This window comes from Psittacula echo (genome assembly GCF_963264785.1).
Source record: "Psittacula echo genome assembly, chromosome: 6".
Classification (NCBI taxonomy): domain Eukaryota; kingdom Metazoa; phylum Chordata; class Aves; order Psittaciformes; family Psittacidae; genus Psittacula; species Psittacula echo.
The window spans coordinates 45,688,557-45,704,496 of NC_137743.1; the positions used below are offsets into that span (position 1 = coordinate 45,688,557).

At 47.7% G+C, this 15,940-nt stretch overlaps 2 protein-coding genes and 1 long non-coding RNA gene across 7 annotated transcripts in view; 2 read left to right on the forward strand and 1 right to left on the reverse strand.

Moving 5' to 3' along the window:
* MICU1 (mitochondrial calcium uptake 1) overlaps positions 1-4,548 on the forward strand; it is a gene marked incomplete at its 3' end in the record, with an annotated part of 112,481 nt that extends 107,933 nt beyond the window's left edge. For all 4 annotated transcript variants that reach the window (XM_080622123.1, XM_080622126.1, XM_080622122.1 and 1 more), the window contains 2 exons: positions 2,489-2,578; positions 4,388-4,548. In XM_080622123.1, coding sequence (XP_080478249.1) covers positions 2,489-2,578; positions 4,388-4,548 — 251 coding nt within the window. The remainder of the gene's footprint in view (positions 1-2,488; positions 2,579-4,387) is intronic.
* Positions 1-5,256, reverse strand: LOC308223327. The gene is made up of 3 exons (XR_013957268.1): positions 5,118-5,256; positions 3,498-3,905; positions 1-3,031 (listed from the first exon to the last, which is right to left on the reverse strand). It is a non-coding gene; the product is annotated as an uncharacterized lncRNA (long non-coding RNA).
* DNAJB12 (DnaJ heat shock protein family (Hsp40) member B12) overlaps positions 4,633-15,940 on the forward strand; it is a 23,401-nt gene continuing 12,093 nt past the window's right edge. The window contains exons 1-3 of one of the 2 annotated variants that reach the window (XM_080622128.1): positions 4,633-5,874; positions 11,519-11,693; positions 13,065-13,210. In XM_080622128.1, coding sequence (XP_080478254.1) covers positions 5,667-5,874; positions 11,519-11,693; positions 13,065-13,210 — 529 coding nt within the window. In that variant the 5' untranslated portion in view covers positions 4,633-5,666. The remainder of the gene's footprint in view (positions 5,875-11,518; positions 11,694-13,064; positions 13,211-15,940) is intronic. The other variant, XM_080622127.1, reaches the window with a different exon arrangement.

Below are 15,940 nucleotides of genomic sequence, written 5' to 3' on the forward strand. Positions count from 1 at the left end.
ATCAATGTGAGACCTTAAATAGCCTGATTTCTGGAAACCCAAAACACATGTCCTGCCTCTGCAGCCTGGGACCACCCAAGGCAAGGAGCCATGTTCACATCACCCTGGGTGCCATTCTGGAAATGGCAGCAGCCCAGCTGCCCATTATTTTGGCCAAATGTGTGATTAATCTCAAGACAGAGGTAAAAACATGAAGTTTGCCATCTGGCAAGGCTCTCACTCATAGAAAAACCCTGTTTGTAAGCACTTGGTGAGGCATTGCTTGCTCTGTGGTTCTGGGAATTGGAGTGGGAAAAAAGACAAGACACTCAAAATGCATACAGTAACTCAGATTGCATATTAAGGGAACCAGTAGGAGACACCAACACTTGCAATTTTGGTGGTGGACTGTTAAAGCCCTCTTTTGAGGGCTGCTGCCATCTAATGCACCTACTTGCTTGTGCTGTGGTTCATTCATTCAATCATTTTGCATCTTGGTGGCAAATTTGTGTGTCTTCAAAAACAGAGGGATGCACAGATGTGATGGCTTGTGCCTGTGCTTAAAACATTAATTCACCCTTTTCCTTCACTATCCAGCTGTGCCACATGTGTGGCACAGTACATTCTGCAGCCTGGCTGGTGCAGGTTGGTTGAGAGAGACACAGAGTCTCACCTCAGCTTGGTTGGCAAGGTTCGGGCATAAGGCTGGGGAATAAAATTAATTCAAGTTGTCTTTAATGATTCCATTGCCTCTGCCCTCCTTAAAGCAAGCTCTGGCTGCTAGCAGGACACACATAGAAGCAGCAGCCTTATCCTGACTTATGGTGACAGAACTGAAATACAGAGTCATAACTGCAGATCAGAGCTACATCTATCATGTGGGAAAGGACTTTAACTCAAAAAGAACAATTACAGGAAACAGCGGGTGCCTACTTGAGATTATTTATATTTTAATCCACCTTTTGTTTAATTTCAGATTTCTCCTGCACTAGGGATCTTACAGGGAGAAAGGACCTGATGGTGGCTGTGAGTTCTTCCTGGAAAACCCCAAAACTCACTTAGGGAAGCAGAAATGGGGTGGAAGAAACCAATAATCTGAACATCCATTGAAAGAAAAAAATAAACAAACAAAAAAACCCCACAACAACCAAAAAAACCACCAACAACAAAAAACCCAACCACACAAACCCCACACTATTAGAAACATTTTATGTAGGTTCTATTTAATCCTGTTATGGTGCAGATCAGGTGCTTATTCTTGACTTTCTGACACATAACTCTTCAAAATTTCTGAAGGGCCAGAGTACATGAACCCAGATGGATGCTGTGGATGAAAGCAGATGCTTTCTTTGATTCTGATTTTGTGTTGTGCCGCTTCACTCTTTCGCCTTGCTGAATGAAGGGGAGCTCTGTAGCTAAACATTCATCCTAGTTCCTGTGGGCTTGCTGCTGCGGTGCAAAGTCTCTGTGAATAGGGTTTCCTTGGGTCAGAATTCATAGGAAAACAATATAACTTAAAATACACTCACATCCATGCAAAGCCCTTCCATTTTATTGAGTCGTGCAAAGCCCTTTCATTTTATCAGGTGTCTGGAAGGGAGCAGAGTGTTTCAACCCTGACAAAAGTGACAGCTGAGCTGCTCTTACCTCCTCTCCTTCCTTCAATTAGCAACCATCAGAAACTAACTAGAGGGCAGCCAGACATGCACAAATACCTGTAAGGAAACAGCTAAAACAGCCCAGTGAGTTTGAGGTTTTTTCTTTCTTTGTGCAGCAAAACCTACTGCATAACCCTGCCAGACTGATAGCTCCATGGCTTGCTCTTTTCTAGAGGTGTGAATAAAACTACTGCTCGCTTCTTTGCTGATGAGCTCAGCTGCCAGTCCGGGGTGCGGGAAGCGAAATAACTTGTTACAACTCTTTATTTCATTGCAAGGTGTCTGCTTGCTGCGGAGCCTGTCACGTGAGTCCACAGTCACAGGGAGACCGTGGATGGGTTCATTCTGCAATTATTGGCCCTGCGTTGCTTAACAGGAAGACTGGTTGTTATTACTCCCAACCTGTTGGAATAGTTGGTTCATAGACTATCATCTTTGTAGTTCAGTCAGAAGGAGCCACCTTGTTGCTCAAGCCCATAAGGAGAGGTTTTCCATATGGTGTTTGACAGGGTGCAAACTCCAATTTTTGTAACTTAATTTTGGGGGAAAATATTTCATCTCTGTTTTTAATGTTTATGTTGAACACAGGTATCAGCATGTTGGTGCTTACCAGGAGCGTAACACCCCATGCAGTGTTGCATTAGGAAGGCAAAGGCTTTGAGGAGCATGATTTTGAGGCATGTATTAAATGGGCTGGGGACAAAGATTATTTCAAGCCTCTTTGAACATGACATGCTTTTGTAAAGGCAGTTTTCTGTGGAGGAAAAAGAGTCTTCTGCTCCTTTGTCTGTATTTGCTGCAGTTGGTAGATCACATAATCTCACTAACCTTGTGCCCTCCCTCTGTTGCAGTGACAATGCAGCAAGTGGCCAAGACAGTAGCCAAGGTGGAGCTCTCTGACCATGTGTGCGACGTGGTGTTTGCACTCTTTGACTGCGACGGTGAGTGACTCCAACCTTGCCCCATTCTCCTGCCCTTCTAGGAAGGCTATTTGATGATACCCGGCTTCCAAGATGTTGATCTTAAAGCACTGGATGCAAGCATTTGGCATGCACAGGTTCCACCCCCACCCCCAAACTCTATTTTGTTTAACAAAATGAGCTGTTGTGCTCCAGTGTTGGAAATGAGCCTATCTGGTGTTTTGTTATCTCCAGAGTCCTGGACAAATATCAGCTTAATTAATGGCAGCTCTCTGCTTTGCTGGGAAGCTTGTTGCTTTGCTGGCCCACAGAGGATGTGAGCACTTTGGGGTAGCTTGTTGCCATCCTGAAGCAGTCTTGGGTTGAGAATTCATGAGAATTGTACTTCATGAGCATTAGTGGAGTCTTCGCCACCAGGGAATGGTGGCAGCAATTCAGACTTAGAAAGCAGCAGAATTCTGCATTTGCCCAAAACTGTGAAGCCAAAAACAGAGACCTTGCTAGCATCCTGATTCTTCAGCACAGTCATAGGGATTTGACAGCTCTGAGTGGCAGCAGTGATACATAAATAGACAGGTTTTTTGCATTCTGATATAAATATTAGCATTTTTTAAGAATTTCTATTTTATTCTTTATTATCCCTCTGGGTTTCAGCCCCACCTGCTTCTTTGCACCTTTCTAAGGTTGCATCTCTTGTTTTATGCTCTGTGCTTCAGTGCTGAAGAAGTGAACCAAGGATTCTCATAAGAGAATCTGCTAAATATTTTGATAGAAAACCTTTGGGGAAAAAGACTGTGGTTGCCAGAGGAGTCCCTGCAAGGAAGGAATCAAGTGGAAAAGCAGGCACAGACCTCCTTTGTGTGTTTTCACTCTGTCAATGTTTAAAGACATTACCATGCATGCATCAAAAACCTGCAACACCGGAGGGAATTTTACTCACCTCTTGATATTTTTCTGGAATTCTGCTGCCAAGATACGCATTCGGATGTAAGGCAGGAACAAAGCTTTCAAATGAAGCAACTTGTTCATGAAATAAAATGATGTGATTCCCCATATCAGCCAGAGAGGTTCTCTCTCTTTTGACCTGGGGAACTGATGACAGTGGTGAGTTTGCTTCTGGAGGGCTGATGTCCCTTATATATCTTCTGTGCTCAAAGGTGGGTTGCTTTCCTGTGCTGCTCCCCAGAAGCTAAAATCAGTGCTGTCAGCTGTGCGCCCTAGGCAGGGGAGCAGGACAGGCAACAGGATACATGTGGCATACTGGCAGGAGGCATCGGCCCCTCAGCAAAGAAGCGTCAGGCTGTCGTTTGCACTGTGGTGCTGCTGTCCCCTCTGATCAGCCAGTGCCCTAAATAAAAATCCCAGAGGTTTTAATTTATTTGTGGTTAAGCAACTATGGAATAAAATTTGCCCCAATTTACTATAATCTTATTTTTAACATAAATTTAGTTGACATAATTCTCAGTATCCTCACTAGACTACTTTAATGAACCTTTCCTTCTACTCCATTAAGAAAAATCTGTGCTGTTACCCTGTGCTCCTGTAATTTCCTAAACCACTTAAAGCATAATGTTCCTTGTGGGTGCATGGGCATTTGCTTTGCATTTGCTTTTGCATCTTCAAGCCCCAGAACTCTGGGCCCTGACATTGCTGACCTCATGCGGGTCAGCAACGTGTGCTCAGCAGGATATTTTGGGAGGTTGAAGCCAAACATGATTTCAGTTTCTGCAAGAAATGACACTTGTGGCTGCTGCCCTTTAACGTTAGTGCATTGCAGGGAGGAGGTTGTTGGTGGGGTTTAGTGTTTCTAATTTTTTCTTCTTCTCACAGGGAACGGTGAGCTGAGCAACAAGGAGTTTGTTGCCATAATGAAGCAGCGCCTTATGAGAGGCTTGGAGAAGCCCAAGGACATGGGCTTCACGCGACTCATGCGGGCGATGTGGAAATGTGCCCAGGAGACAGCATGGGACTTTGCCATGCCCAAGCACTAGTTGGGTCAGGCAGGAGCGCCCAGGTTCCCTGTCTCAGCCCTGCCACCACTGCCTGCAGGCACCTGCGGGGTGGCACCAGGCTCTGGCAAGCCCAGACTGTTCATAACAGGAGATTTTTGTAAATCAAAGTTAGAAATGAAAGCTTGTTGTATTTGCAGCTTCTGCTTGCCGCTGATGTTCCTCTCAGGAAAAAGGACTTTTCTTAGTGTCACCACTTCTGCTTTGTGATGAGCCTTGCCTGCACAGCTGGGCATGAAGCAGTCTTGTGGGGCTGCACCCAAATCACTTATTTAATGTTATTACAAAATGGCATGGGGTTTATTTTAATTCTTAGATTGCTCCCTAGCAGTGGGACCTAGGAGCAGAGGCTGGAGCCGCCAGGTGGTGAGAGCCACCACAGGATTTTGGTTGGCTGAGTGCTCCGTGCTCCCCCAGGCTTTTGGGGAAGGGCAGACACGACATGCATCCACAAAAGGGCTGCCTGAGCCAAGGTGCTGCCTCTGGTGGAAGAGCAGTTAAAGATAGTGGACCAACTGGCTCTCCCACCTATCCTGCCTTGCATAACCAACCTGCTGCCGGTGGGGGATCCTTCTCCGACGGGAATTGTTCTGTAACAGGAGCAGGCTGAAAGTTGTTATTTGCCAAGTGTTGTCCTCTCTGTATCATGTAAAGATGTTGCTCACAACATGGCCTGTGGCTTGTCTCTTTTGACTTATTCATGTCTTCACTTAAGGATGGTGGCAAGTCACCAGAGATGGGGTGTTTGGAAGGAGGATTGAAAAAACATCACTTTCCAGCACTGGAAAGCCCAGAGCTGCTGCGTTCCATCTACTCTCGGGTAGCGCGCTCTGTTCAGGTGCTGTTCCCTGGACTGTCAAGTTACATGGACGGGTGTTTCGTGGCAGGCTTTGCCCATCCTGCCTGCAGCGATGGTTGTTCTGCCCGTCCCGCTGCTACTCAGAACCCTCCGCGGAGTCGTCACCTGTCCCGACACCATTCGGCCCTCTTCCGGGAGCGGGAGCAGGCATCGGCGCCGCCGTTCCGCCTGCCCTTCCCCAGGGCTGGTGGTGTCGGGGCACCGATGGCGGGGCCTGGCTCCGCCCCAATGACACCTGGCGATGATGACGCCATCAGACCGCGCGCGGCCCCGCCCCCTCGCCACCCGCCGGGCTGCCGCTGCCGCCGCCGCCGCCATGGAGTCGAACAGGGACGAGGCGGAGCGGTGTATCGGTATCGCACTGGCTGCCGCCAAGGCCAATCAGCCCGACAAGGCCCGCCGCTTCCTGGAGAAGGCGCAGCGCTTGTACCCCTCGCCTCGGGTCCGCGGTGAGAGCCCGGTGGGGTGTTGGGGGGGGTGGCGGGGGACCCGGGGGAGCTGGGCCTGCGCCGCCGCCGCCGCGCCTGACCTCTCACCGGCACAGCGCCTGCGCCGAAGGGGTGGGCCCATGGGGCACGCCGGGTAGACGAGTCCGCCGAGAGGGGGCGATGGGTACGCGGCCGCTCCCAGAGGGCTTTGCGGCGGACGGGCTGCGCCGCCTTGAGGGGCTGGAGGGATGTGTGGGGGCCCGTAGTGTGTATGTGTGCCCCAGCCCGGGGGGACGGGAGGGTCACGGAGCTCCCGGCGCTGCTGCCTATCTGAGACAGCCTGTTACCGGCTGCTTGCGGTTCCCCGCGGTAGCCCCTCGCCGCCCCTCGGCCCTTGTAGCTGACTAGGGCAAGCGTGAGGGTGCGAGGGAGGTGTCCGTCCAGAGAGTGGATGGCGAGAAAAGGCACGGTGCGAGCAGAGCTCGGTGGCTTTATTTTCTCCATAAGAGCTCGCTGGTTTTGTGCCCCGGACCCGCGGTCATGACCACGCGTGGGAGCGTCGCTGCGAGGATGTCGTTGCCGGGGGCCGAAGGGGCTTGATGAGGGAGAAGGAAGTTCTCGGTCGGGCTGCAGAAAGCCCGTCTCCTTCCCGCTCTTCTTCGTCCTCTCACACTTGGGTTGCCTTCACCTCCATCCCTCGCTCAGGGGTGCAGCTGTGCTGGCCCTGCTGGAGGATCCCCTCTTCGAGCACCTCAGCCCCAGGAGCAGCAGGCGGCGATCTCACACAGACTTACGTCGTTTGAGCTTATGTGCTCCAGCATTACCTGGTGTCCCAGCTCTTCTGCTCAGCAAGTGTGGCTCCTCATTTTGAATGCCGCCATTGATTACCACAGACCAACTACTGCAGTCCATTTCAGCGTGCATAAAAAAACCCATCTTCCTCCTTGAAGACCTTCTGCTAGTTCTGTAGGTTTTAAGGAACAATCTAATTTCCTGGAAGCTTTACAGCATATGTAACTAATATGTCACAAAAGCAACTGGGAAGTGGTTTGCAGAAGCAGCCAGGCAGTTCTTCCTCTGTGTGTTCTTACGTTGCAGAAATTTATGCAAAGGGATGTGGGTTTTTTCTTACTATTTTCTTTTTTTACTTTGACACGCCTTACCTGAGTTTTCATTCTTCAGCTGTGTTTTGCAGCTTCTCTGCCCTGTAAAGAGCCCAAGGCTTTCCCTGTTGCACAAGGTCTCTTCCCATTCCCTCAAACATAGGGCGTCAGGTTGTCGTATGTGTGGCGTGGTTTTCCTTCCCATTCAGAGTTCATACTTTTGCAAAATTGTTGGGTAGGAAAAGTGACTTTTGGAGGAAAAAGTGTGGCATAGTACATAGAAAAGCCCACCCTGACCAGCATTGTTCTTCCTGAGGAGCTCTGCTAAGTCATGCGCCAGAAAAGCAGATCTGGATAACAGCAAGCACCAGTTTGCAGTATAAAGCCATCAGGGTTTGCCCTACTCCTGTGGTCTGGGACAGCTGGAGTGAAAGGTGGAATATGTACTGTTGGAGAAGAGCATAGGGAAGGAAAGCAGGGGAAAGGGAAACAGCAGGGCAGGTTAATGTTAAATACACCATGCTAATTTGTGGCCAGACCCAACCAAGCTGCTAGTGCAGCTGTGTGAGCTGCTGTCCAAGGACCTTTCGCTTGATGTTCTTCCGGTTGCTTGCCTGTGCACTTTGGGTGTATGGTTGGGAAATGTTGCCAAAGTTCCCACATTTACACTGTGGTCATAGAGTCTTTACATAGTTTATGCGCCCTTGGGAAATTTCTTCTCTTTCTCAGGAGTTACACTGGGTTTGGCAATGATCTGCCATGTGGACCTTGCTCAGCCGGTGCTTCAGACTCTGACCCTGTCTGGGTCCTGCAGGTGTCGTCACAGGATCTGAAAAGGGTTTTGCAAGGGAATGTCAGCAAAAGCCTTTTACGCTGCCACAGCGTGGGCCACAAAGTCACACTGGTCACCTGGAAGAGGGAATTTTGGAAAAATTAGCAGAAGTTGGGCAAATGCTGCCTAACAAGTGAGGAAGAGTGACCCACAGCACATATCTGCTTGGGAGCTGAGGTAGCAGAACTGAAAACTCATTCAGAGTAGTCTCTGCTTCAGTAGTTCATGAATTTCTGCTGTGCTGTCATTCCACAGAGGACCAGCGTGGCTTTGGGATGTAGATGCAATAGGACTGGGGCTGTAGAGCAAAACAGGACTGAACTGAGGCCATATGTGGACTTCTGTGGTTGTTTTGGGGAACTACATTACCAAAAATCTCTTGGCAAGCTGTAGGGAACTGATGCCAAAACATCAAAAGTGGGGTGGATGGAGGGACAGCCTCGCAAGGTGGGGTTTAAAAGTAAATAGGAGTTTGCTCCAGGTTTGGAAGGATCAAAAGCAAAGACTATGGTTTTGTGAGCACTGTAGTGGTGTAAATACGAGCAAAGGAAGGATTTAGTTTTCTGAAAGCTGAAATCCGTGAAGTTCCTAAGCTCATTCCATGAATTACTGCTTTTTACCTGCTGTCATTTTTATCCTCCAGCCTGTAACAATTGCCTGTATTGGCTGTTGGATTACTGAGCATTTTTTTCTTGCCCCTACAAGCTCTGTGGGGCAGATAGGATATCTGGGCTCATCTCTTGCCCTGCAAGTGTTGTTTGCACTTGCATAAAGAACGTAATACCCCCATAGTGCAAGGTCTGTAACACGCAGTCTGCTGGAGGAGATGAAATGTCCCTCTCAGCTCTAGCCTCCTGGATAAGGGACTGCAAGCTCGTCAAGTTACTGATGCCTTTGCCGATAATATCTGGTTCTAAACATATTATTAAACATGTGCCTATTCTTTTTGATGGGATGCAGTATATAAACTTAAGAAACTAGAGGCATGAAGAGGTCATTCTGACATATGGTAAAAAAAAATACAGAAAGAGTTTAAAGAGATGGCATCATCCAGGTGCCAGGGAAATGCATAATGGTGAGACATTTCTGTGCTTGGAGGAGTCTCACTTGGTTTTACAGTGTTGTCACCTGTGCGGTTAGGCCAGGCCTGAATGTTTGTCCCCTGTTGGCTAAAAAGGATGGAAGACAGCGTCTGAGCCTTGCAAGGACGCAACAGTCCACAGCAGTTTCCCCAATAAACATGGGCACCCCACTTAAGAAAAGGGAACCTGAATTTATGCAATTGGTATTCAGTAGTTGAGAGTGAAGATGGTTTTCATAGCTTCTACACACACTGAATATGTAGGTAAGACAGTGCAAGAGAACAAAGTACCCTTCTGACTCATGTGTTATGGATCTATTCTATAGGTACACTGCAAATAAAAGACAGCCTAGGGACAACGTGGGCCCTCTCTTGTAAGCTGTCAGAACTGGCTACCCTGGATTTGGAGAAGGCTGAGGTTCTTAATGACTTCTTTGCCTCAGTCTTCGGTGGCAAAGGCTCGGACCACACCACCCAAGTCTTGGAAGGCAAACGCAGGGACTGTGAGAATGAAGACCCTAGGCCCACTGTAGGAGAGGATCTGGTTCGAGACCATCTTAAGAACCTGGACATGCACAGGTCCATGGGACCTGATGAAACCCATCCGTGAGTCCTGAAGGAGCTGGCGAATGAAGTTGCTAAGCCACTGGCCATCATATTTCAAAAATCATGGCAGTCAGGTGAAGTTCCCGATGACTGGAAAAGGAAATATAACCCCCATTTTCAAGAAGGGGAAAATGGATGACCCGGGTTGTTACAGACCAGTCAGTCTCACCTCTGTGCCTGGCAAACTCTTGGAGCAGATTCTCCTGGAAGACATGCTAAGGCACATGAAAAACAAGGAGGTGGTTGGTGACAGCCAGCATGGCTTCACTAAGGGAAATCCTGCCTGACCAATTTGGTGGCCTTCTATGATGGGGCTACAGAACTGATGGACAGGGATAGAGCAGTTGATGTCATCTACCTGCACTTGTGCAAAGCCTTTGACGCTATCCCACATGACATCCTTGTCTCTAAATCGGAGAGACATCAATTTGATAGATGGACCACTCAGTGGATAAAGAACTGTCTGGATGGCCGCACGCAAAGAGTTGTGGTCAATGGCTCGATGTCCGGCTGGAGACCGGTAACGAGTGGTGTCCCTCAGGGATCGGTGTTGGGACCGGTCTTGTTCAACATCTTTGTGGGTGACATGGACAGTGGGATTGAGTGTGCCCTCAGCAAGTTTGCCGATGACACCAAGCTGTGTGGTTCGGTTGATACACTGGAGGGAAGGGATGCCATCCAGAGGGACCTCGACACGCTTGTGAGGTGGGCTGATGCCAACCTGATGAAGTTTAACCATGCCAAGTGCAAGGTCCTACACCTGGGTCAGAGCAATCCCAGGCACAGCTACAGGTTGGGCAGAGAAGAGATTCAGAGCAGCCCTGCAGAGAAGGACTTGGGGGTGTTGGTCGATGAAAAAATGAACATGAGCCAGCTTCAGTGTGTGCTCGCAGCCCAGAAAGCCAACTGTATCCTGGGCTGCATCAAGAGGAGTGTGACCAGCAGGTCAAAGGAGGTGATCCTGCCCCTCTACTCTGCTCTCGTGAGACCTCACGTGGAGTATTGTGTGCAGTTCTGGTGTCCTCAACGTAAAAAGGACATGGAACTGTTGGAATAAGTCCAGAGGAGGGCCATGAGGATGATCAGGGGACTGGAGCACCTCCTGTATGAAGAGAGGCTGAGAAAGTTGGGGCTGTTCAGCCTGGAGAAGAGAAGCTGCATGGAGACCTCATAGCAGCCTTCCAGTATCTGAAGGGGGCCTACAAGGATGCTGGGGAGGGACTCTTCATCAGGGACTGTAGTGACAGGACAAGGGGTAACGGGTTCAAACTTCAACAGGGGAAGTTTAGATTGGATCTAAGGAAGAAATTCTTTACTGAGAGGGTGGTGAGGCACTGGAATGGGTTGCCCAGGGAGGTCGTGAATGCTCCATCCTTGGCGGTGTTCAAGGCCAGGTTGGATGAGGCCTTGGGTGGCATGGTTTAGTGTGGGGTGTCCCTGCCCATGGCAGGGGGGATTGGAACTAGATGATCTCAAGGTCCTTTGTCCTTTCCAACCCTGACTATTCTATGATTCTATGGTGCTGCCAGCAGTCAGTGCTGCAGTTCTGTCCTAGAAAGAGTGTCCCATGTGACTGGCATCCCACAGTATTATTTTCTAAGTTCTCTAAATATATGGCTTTGTCACATTATTTACCAGTAGATTCCAAAAGGCAGGAGATAGAGAAGAATAACTTGCTTTATAATATGGTGGAGAACAAATGTGGAAATGCTTCACTGTTAAGGAGAGACGTAAGGAAAAAAGAGGACAAGGATGCACCACTTTCGTGATCCATTATGGCTCCTGAATTGTTCAGCTGGGTAGGCCTGGGGTTTTGGTGAAGGTTGTGTGTGATGGGAGAAGGAGGCAATATCTTCAGCAGTAGCCCTCACATCTGGGCAAAAAGCAGCAGGAGTTCAAGGGTTCCTGGGTGAAAAGGTGAGAGACTTTCTGATGAAGGATGGGGCATCTTAGAGTGGTGGCAGGGATGGATGGGAGAGTTGAGAGGGCAGATTAAACTTAGTGGTCTCTTAACTTTTTCTTTTCATCTTGTTGTAATTTCAGTTCTGCTTGAATCACTCAACAAGAACGAGCAATCAGCCAATGGCCAGTCCCAGTCCAGGGAGTCCACAAACCCTCAGTTCAAGAAAATGGGCGGGAACTTCCCATCTGCCAACGGGGACGTTGGTGGAGAGGCCCCCAAGGGCTACACTCAGGACCAGGTGGATGCAGTGAAAAGGTGTGTGCAGGGCTCTCCATGGCTTCAACTGGCAGTTTGTTTGATTTGGTCATGTGATACCGTTCTGTTTTTCACAGGGATTTAAAGATTTCAGCTTTGAACCAGATTGGGTGGGGTTTAGCTGGCTGGGTGTTAAAAGCATACTAGGAGGATTTATAGCTTCACCAGCTCTGGGAAGCAGCTGGATTGGGTCTATGAGGGATGAGATTTCCCCCCAAAGGCATGCACGAGGGCTTGAGCTGTAAGCATGTAGGCCTCTTCCTGGCTGAGGTCCAGAGAGGCATTTTGGATGCATTCATCTCATGGACTTCACATTAATGTTTGCTTTAGTGTTATTCAGTAATGCTGTGAAAATCCCATGTGCTCCTGTGGGATCCTATAGGTGGAAGTCAAGGGTCACAGCTTGCGGAAGGTAGTCCTCCTGCTCTAAGCTTTGGTCTAGTAGGAAGTGATAGGACATATTCCTCTTCCTCTCTCCTGATGATACTCTGTTCCTAGAACCCAATAAACTAGAAGTCTGCTGTTAGATGCTTCACTCTATTAGCATGATACACTTCTAAAGCTCTTGCTGAAAGGTCCCAGGGCATGTTTATCCAGTCATCTGTTTTCCAAATCCTGTTTCAAGCCATTCTTTATTCCTTTCTACCATTTGAAAATACTGGAAGTTGAAGGATGAACTGCAGGCACAGCCACTGGGTGAACTTTGTTTAAGGTTATGGACACGGCCTGAATTGCACAAGAGCTGCTGTGGCTAATGGGCTTATGGGGATGTTTGTTACATCATCCATTTCTCCAAAACCCCAGCAAGCTGTGTTCTGTCTCATCAAAGTCATGTGAGAAGGAGAAACCATCGCTAGGCTGTGAGTGTACCCAGAACAAACTGGCTGCACACACAGGCCTGGGCAGCTTCGTCTTTCTTCATCTAGTATTCAGCTGATGTTATTTTTAGGTCTGTGAATTAATTGAGTATGAGGAGACTGGGGGGGGGGACACCAATAGCCCAGCTATCCATCAGATCCTGCCCAGCCAATCCCAAATAGCTTCCAAAACGTTAGCATGATGAATCTGAAGCTTATTTGCCAATCACATTCCTCTGTGGGTGATATCATTGCCTGAGGAGAGGCCCTTCTACCTCTACTGGCTTGACTTGTTCTGTGAGAATGTTTGTATGCTAGTAATGTAGCCACAGTGGGAATGAGTCGGTGAAAAAATAGGCTCATCCTGTGAGGAATTAGAGCTGAGTAAACCAGAGTTCACTGAACAACATTGATTGAAACTGTGATGTATGAGATGGTGCAGAGTTGATGTATTCAAAGCAAAGTGCTTTTCAGAGCTGAAACTGTCTATGTTTTTCCCCTTCTCTGCTGTCAGGGTAAAGCAATGCAAAGATTACTATGAAATTCTGGGAGTAAACAGAGAAGCTTCTGATGAGGACCTCAAAAAGGCCTACCGGAAACTTGCACTGAAGTTTCACCCAGATAAGAACCACGCACCAGGGGCTACAGAGGCATTTAAAGGTAAAAAGCATTTCCAGCTCTTTGATTTGCCCTCATCTATCAGGCAATGGTGCTGAGCTGGGGTAGCAAGGACTCTTAAGAACAACCTCATGAGCCAGGTAGAGTGAAATAAAGTTCTTTGTAAAGTTGTCTCTCTTCTGATCTGGTTGTATTACAAATAAAGTATAAGCTTAAAATGATAAACACAGGTGGGCACAGGTAGGATTCACTTCTGCTAGTTGGACAAGGAGAAGCCTTCCTTCCTTTTCTCCTAGTAGCCCTTCCTATGTGTTGCTTCATCCTCCTGCCACACTGCTCAGAAGAAAATTCCCTCGGGATGTTACCAGTGTCTTTTCTGGAGAGATGCAGGATCATTCACCCAGCAGAGAGAAGCTCAAAGTCCTGCAGCCATCCAGCACAGCGCAGGTGCTGGGATGCACCCCTGTCTACTGACAAATCCAGCAGAGACCCACTGAATTGTTCAGTACTACAGGCAGCTGCTGGGTTCATGAGTCCCTCAAGAGAAACACTGTTGGGGAGGCCCAATGGCAGGAAAATCACCTTCTTCAGAACCTGTGTTTAGACTCTTCCACTCATTGAGAATTTCAGGCAGGCAGTAAGCCTTCAGGTTTCTAAGCAAGCACTCAGAACCTGACCATTGTGAAAGGCTGCAGATGGAATTGGTGGATAGAAAACCCAAGTGAAAATTTTTAGGGTTAAACCATCAGCCATACAACTGAACCCAGCTGGAACTCAAAAAGGGTCATCAGGAGGTTCAGTTCTGCTGCGAAGAGCCCAATTATCAGGGCCTCTCTACAAATGCAGCAGGGATGTTTCTGGGTAATAAGATACCTTAAAAGTGGCATAATTTTCCAAGAGAATTGCTATTGCTTGGAACATATAACCCTATTTTCCTTTGCAAACTGCAGAAGTTTGATTATTACAGTTTTGCTAAATGCAGAACTTCTTGATGCCAGTTGTACAGCACAGTTTTTGCAGTGTTAAGGCATTTAAATAGTAACATCTGATTCTGGCCATCTTGGGAGTGAAATACATGAGATGTCTGCTGGAGCAGGGAGCAAGGCTAGCCTGATATAAGTGTATTGATACAGTATTCGGGTATGCTTCTAATAGACATGAATTCAGCAGTAAAAGTCTTATGTAAGGTTTGTTCAAGACTTTTAGGACTTAAATCCCTAACTGATAAAGTGTGTTGCCATTAGCAAATAATGAGCTGACCCCCAGCTACTTGGGAGAACCTGTTTTAGTATGGGGGACAGATTAAAGAGTGAGCATCTACAGACATCTGTCTACGCCGCATGTGCAGTAAGCCGCTGTTGGATAGTTTATCCTTCGATACCTGCTCAGTGGCGAAAGGCAGGTTTCTTCACCTGTAATCTTAAATAATGATGTTTGCTGAACGCTGTGACAGGAGTTACGTGCCAGAAGTCGTGTGTTAAGCAAGGTGCCCTTTATCCTCCAGTACAGAGCTATCTGCTGTCAGGTTATCTCTCCTCCAAGCCTTGCCTCATTCGTTCCCCTGTCCTTCAGCCCCTGAGCTGAGCTCCTACTTTGCAGGGCTCGCTGAAGTCCAGCTGTTTGGTTCCAGAGGGTGAAGGGGAAAATGTGCACTGCTATGAGGATTTTAGTTAATCTTTCCTTACGTTGATGTATTAGGTGAAGTCTTGGCATTCGTTTTCCCAGGGACAGCTGATAAAGTATTACAGCTTGTCCCAAGACCTTGTCTCAGTCTGTCGTTGCAGTTAGCTGCACTTTGTTTTCTGGCAGATCTGCATCACTACCTTTGGATGATACTGGAGAAAGAGTTGAAACTGGCTACTTTGAGCTAAAATCCTGATCTGGAATGAGATGTTTCTTGGGCTTTGTCAGCAGAAAGTCAGAAACAAACAAAACCCTGAACTGCTACATTTTCATTGCTTAATCATACAATTTGAAAGATCAAGCTAATATGCTGAGAGACAGTCCTTGTCATCCAGCTTCACTGCCTGTTTGTAGAAGTGTTTGCTCTGTGTGAACTAATTATAACCAAGAAGGAGAACAAGTGTACTGACATTACATCCGCCACACTCCAAATCTCTGGTCTAAGAAGAAACCATACACCTCAATCTGACTACCAGCAAAATGTTGGATCTTGGAGTTAATCTCCTCCAAAGGGCATGTATCTCCCTTTTCTATCACTTCTGCCCCTGCCTTTCATACACCAGGCAACTACTGGCATGAACATTTTTGCCTTCTTGCAACACAAGGAGGAGAGGATAGGCTCTGAAGTCACGTAGGGAGGCTCTTGGGTAGGTTGGTGTAGAGGGGAAGTGGTAAGCTGGAATGTGTCAACAGAGAAGTACAGAAATAGAAGAGTGATAGGCAGATATTCTGGTAGAAAGGCTCAAACATGCTGAGGTTGGAAGGAGAGTGAGCTGGGGAACTGGAGGGGCTTTAGTTCCACGACATTTCTACCATCAAAGGCACTAACAGTCTTTGTAATTATGCACCTTATTTTTGGCATCTAGAAATCTTGAAATTCATGGTTGATGGACACAACTTCTAGCCAGTGTTTTCTTACTAGCTCTTATGGGAGGTTTTAAAAGTCTCTTTCAGTGACCTAGCCCTTATATAAATTCTTTGCAGTTCTGGTTTTAGGCTATGACATTAAATTCCCTTAGTGCCACTTCTGAATAAGATTTGTCAACTGAACTTGTATTTTCCTATACAGTTGCTTACAGCTGAAGGACT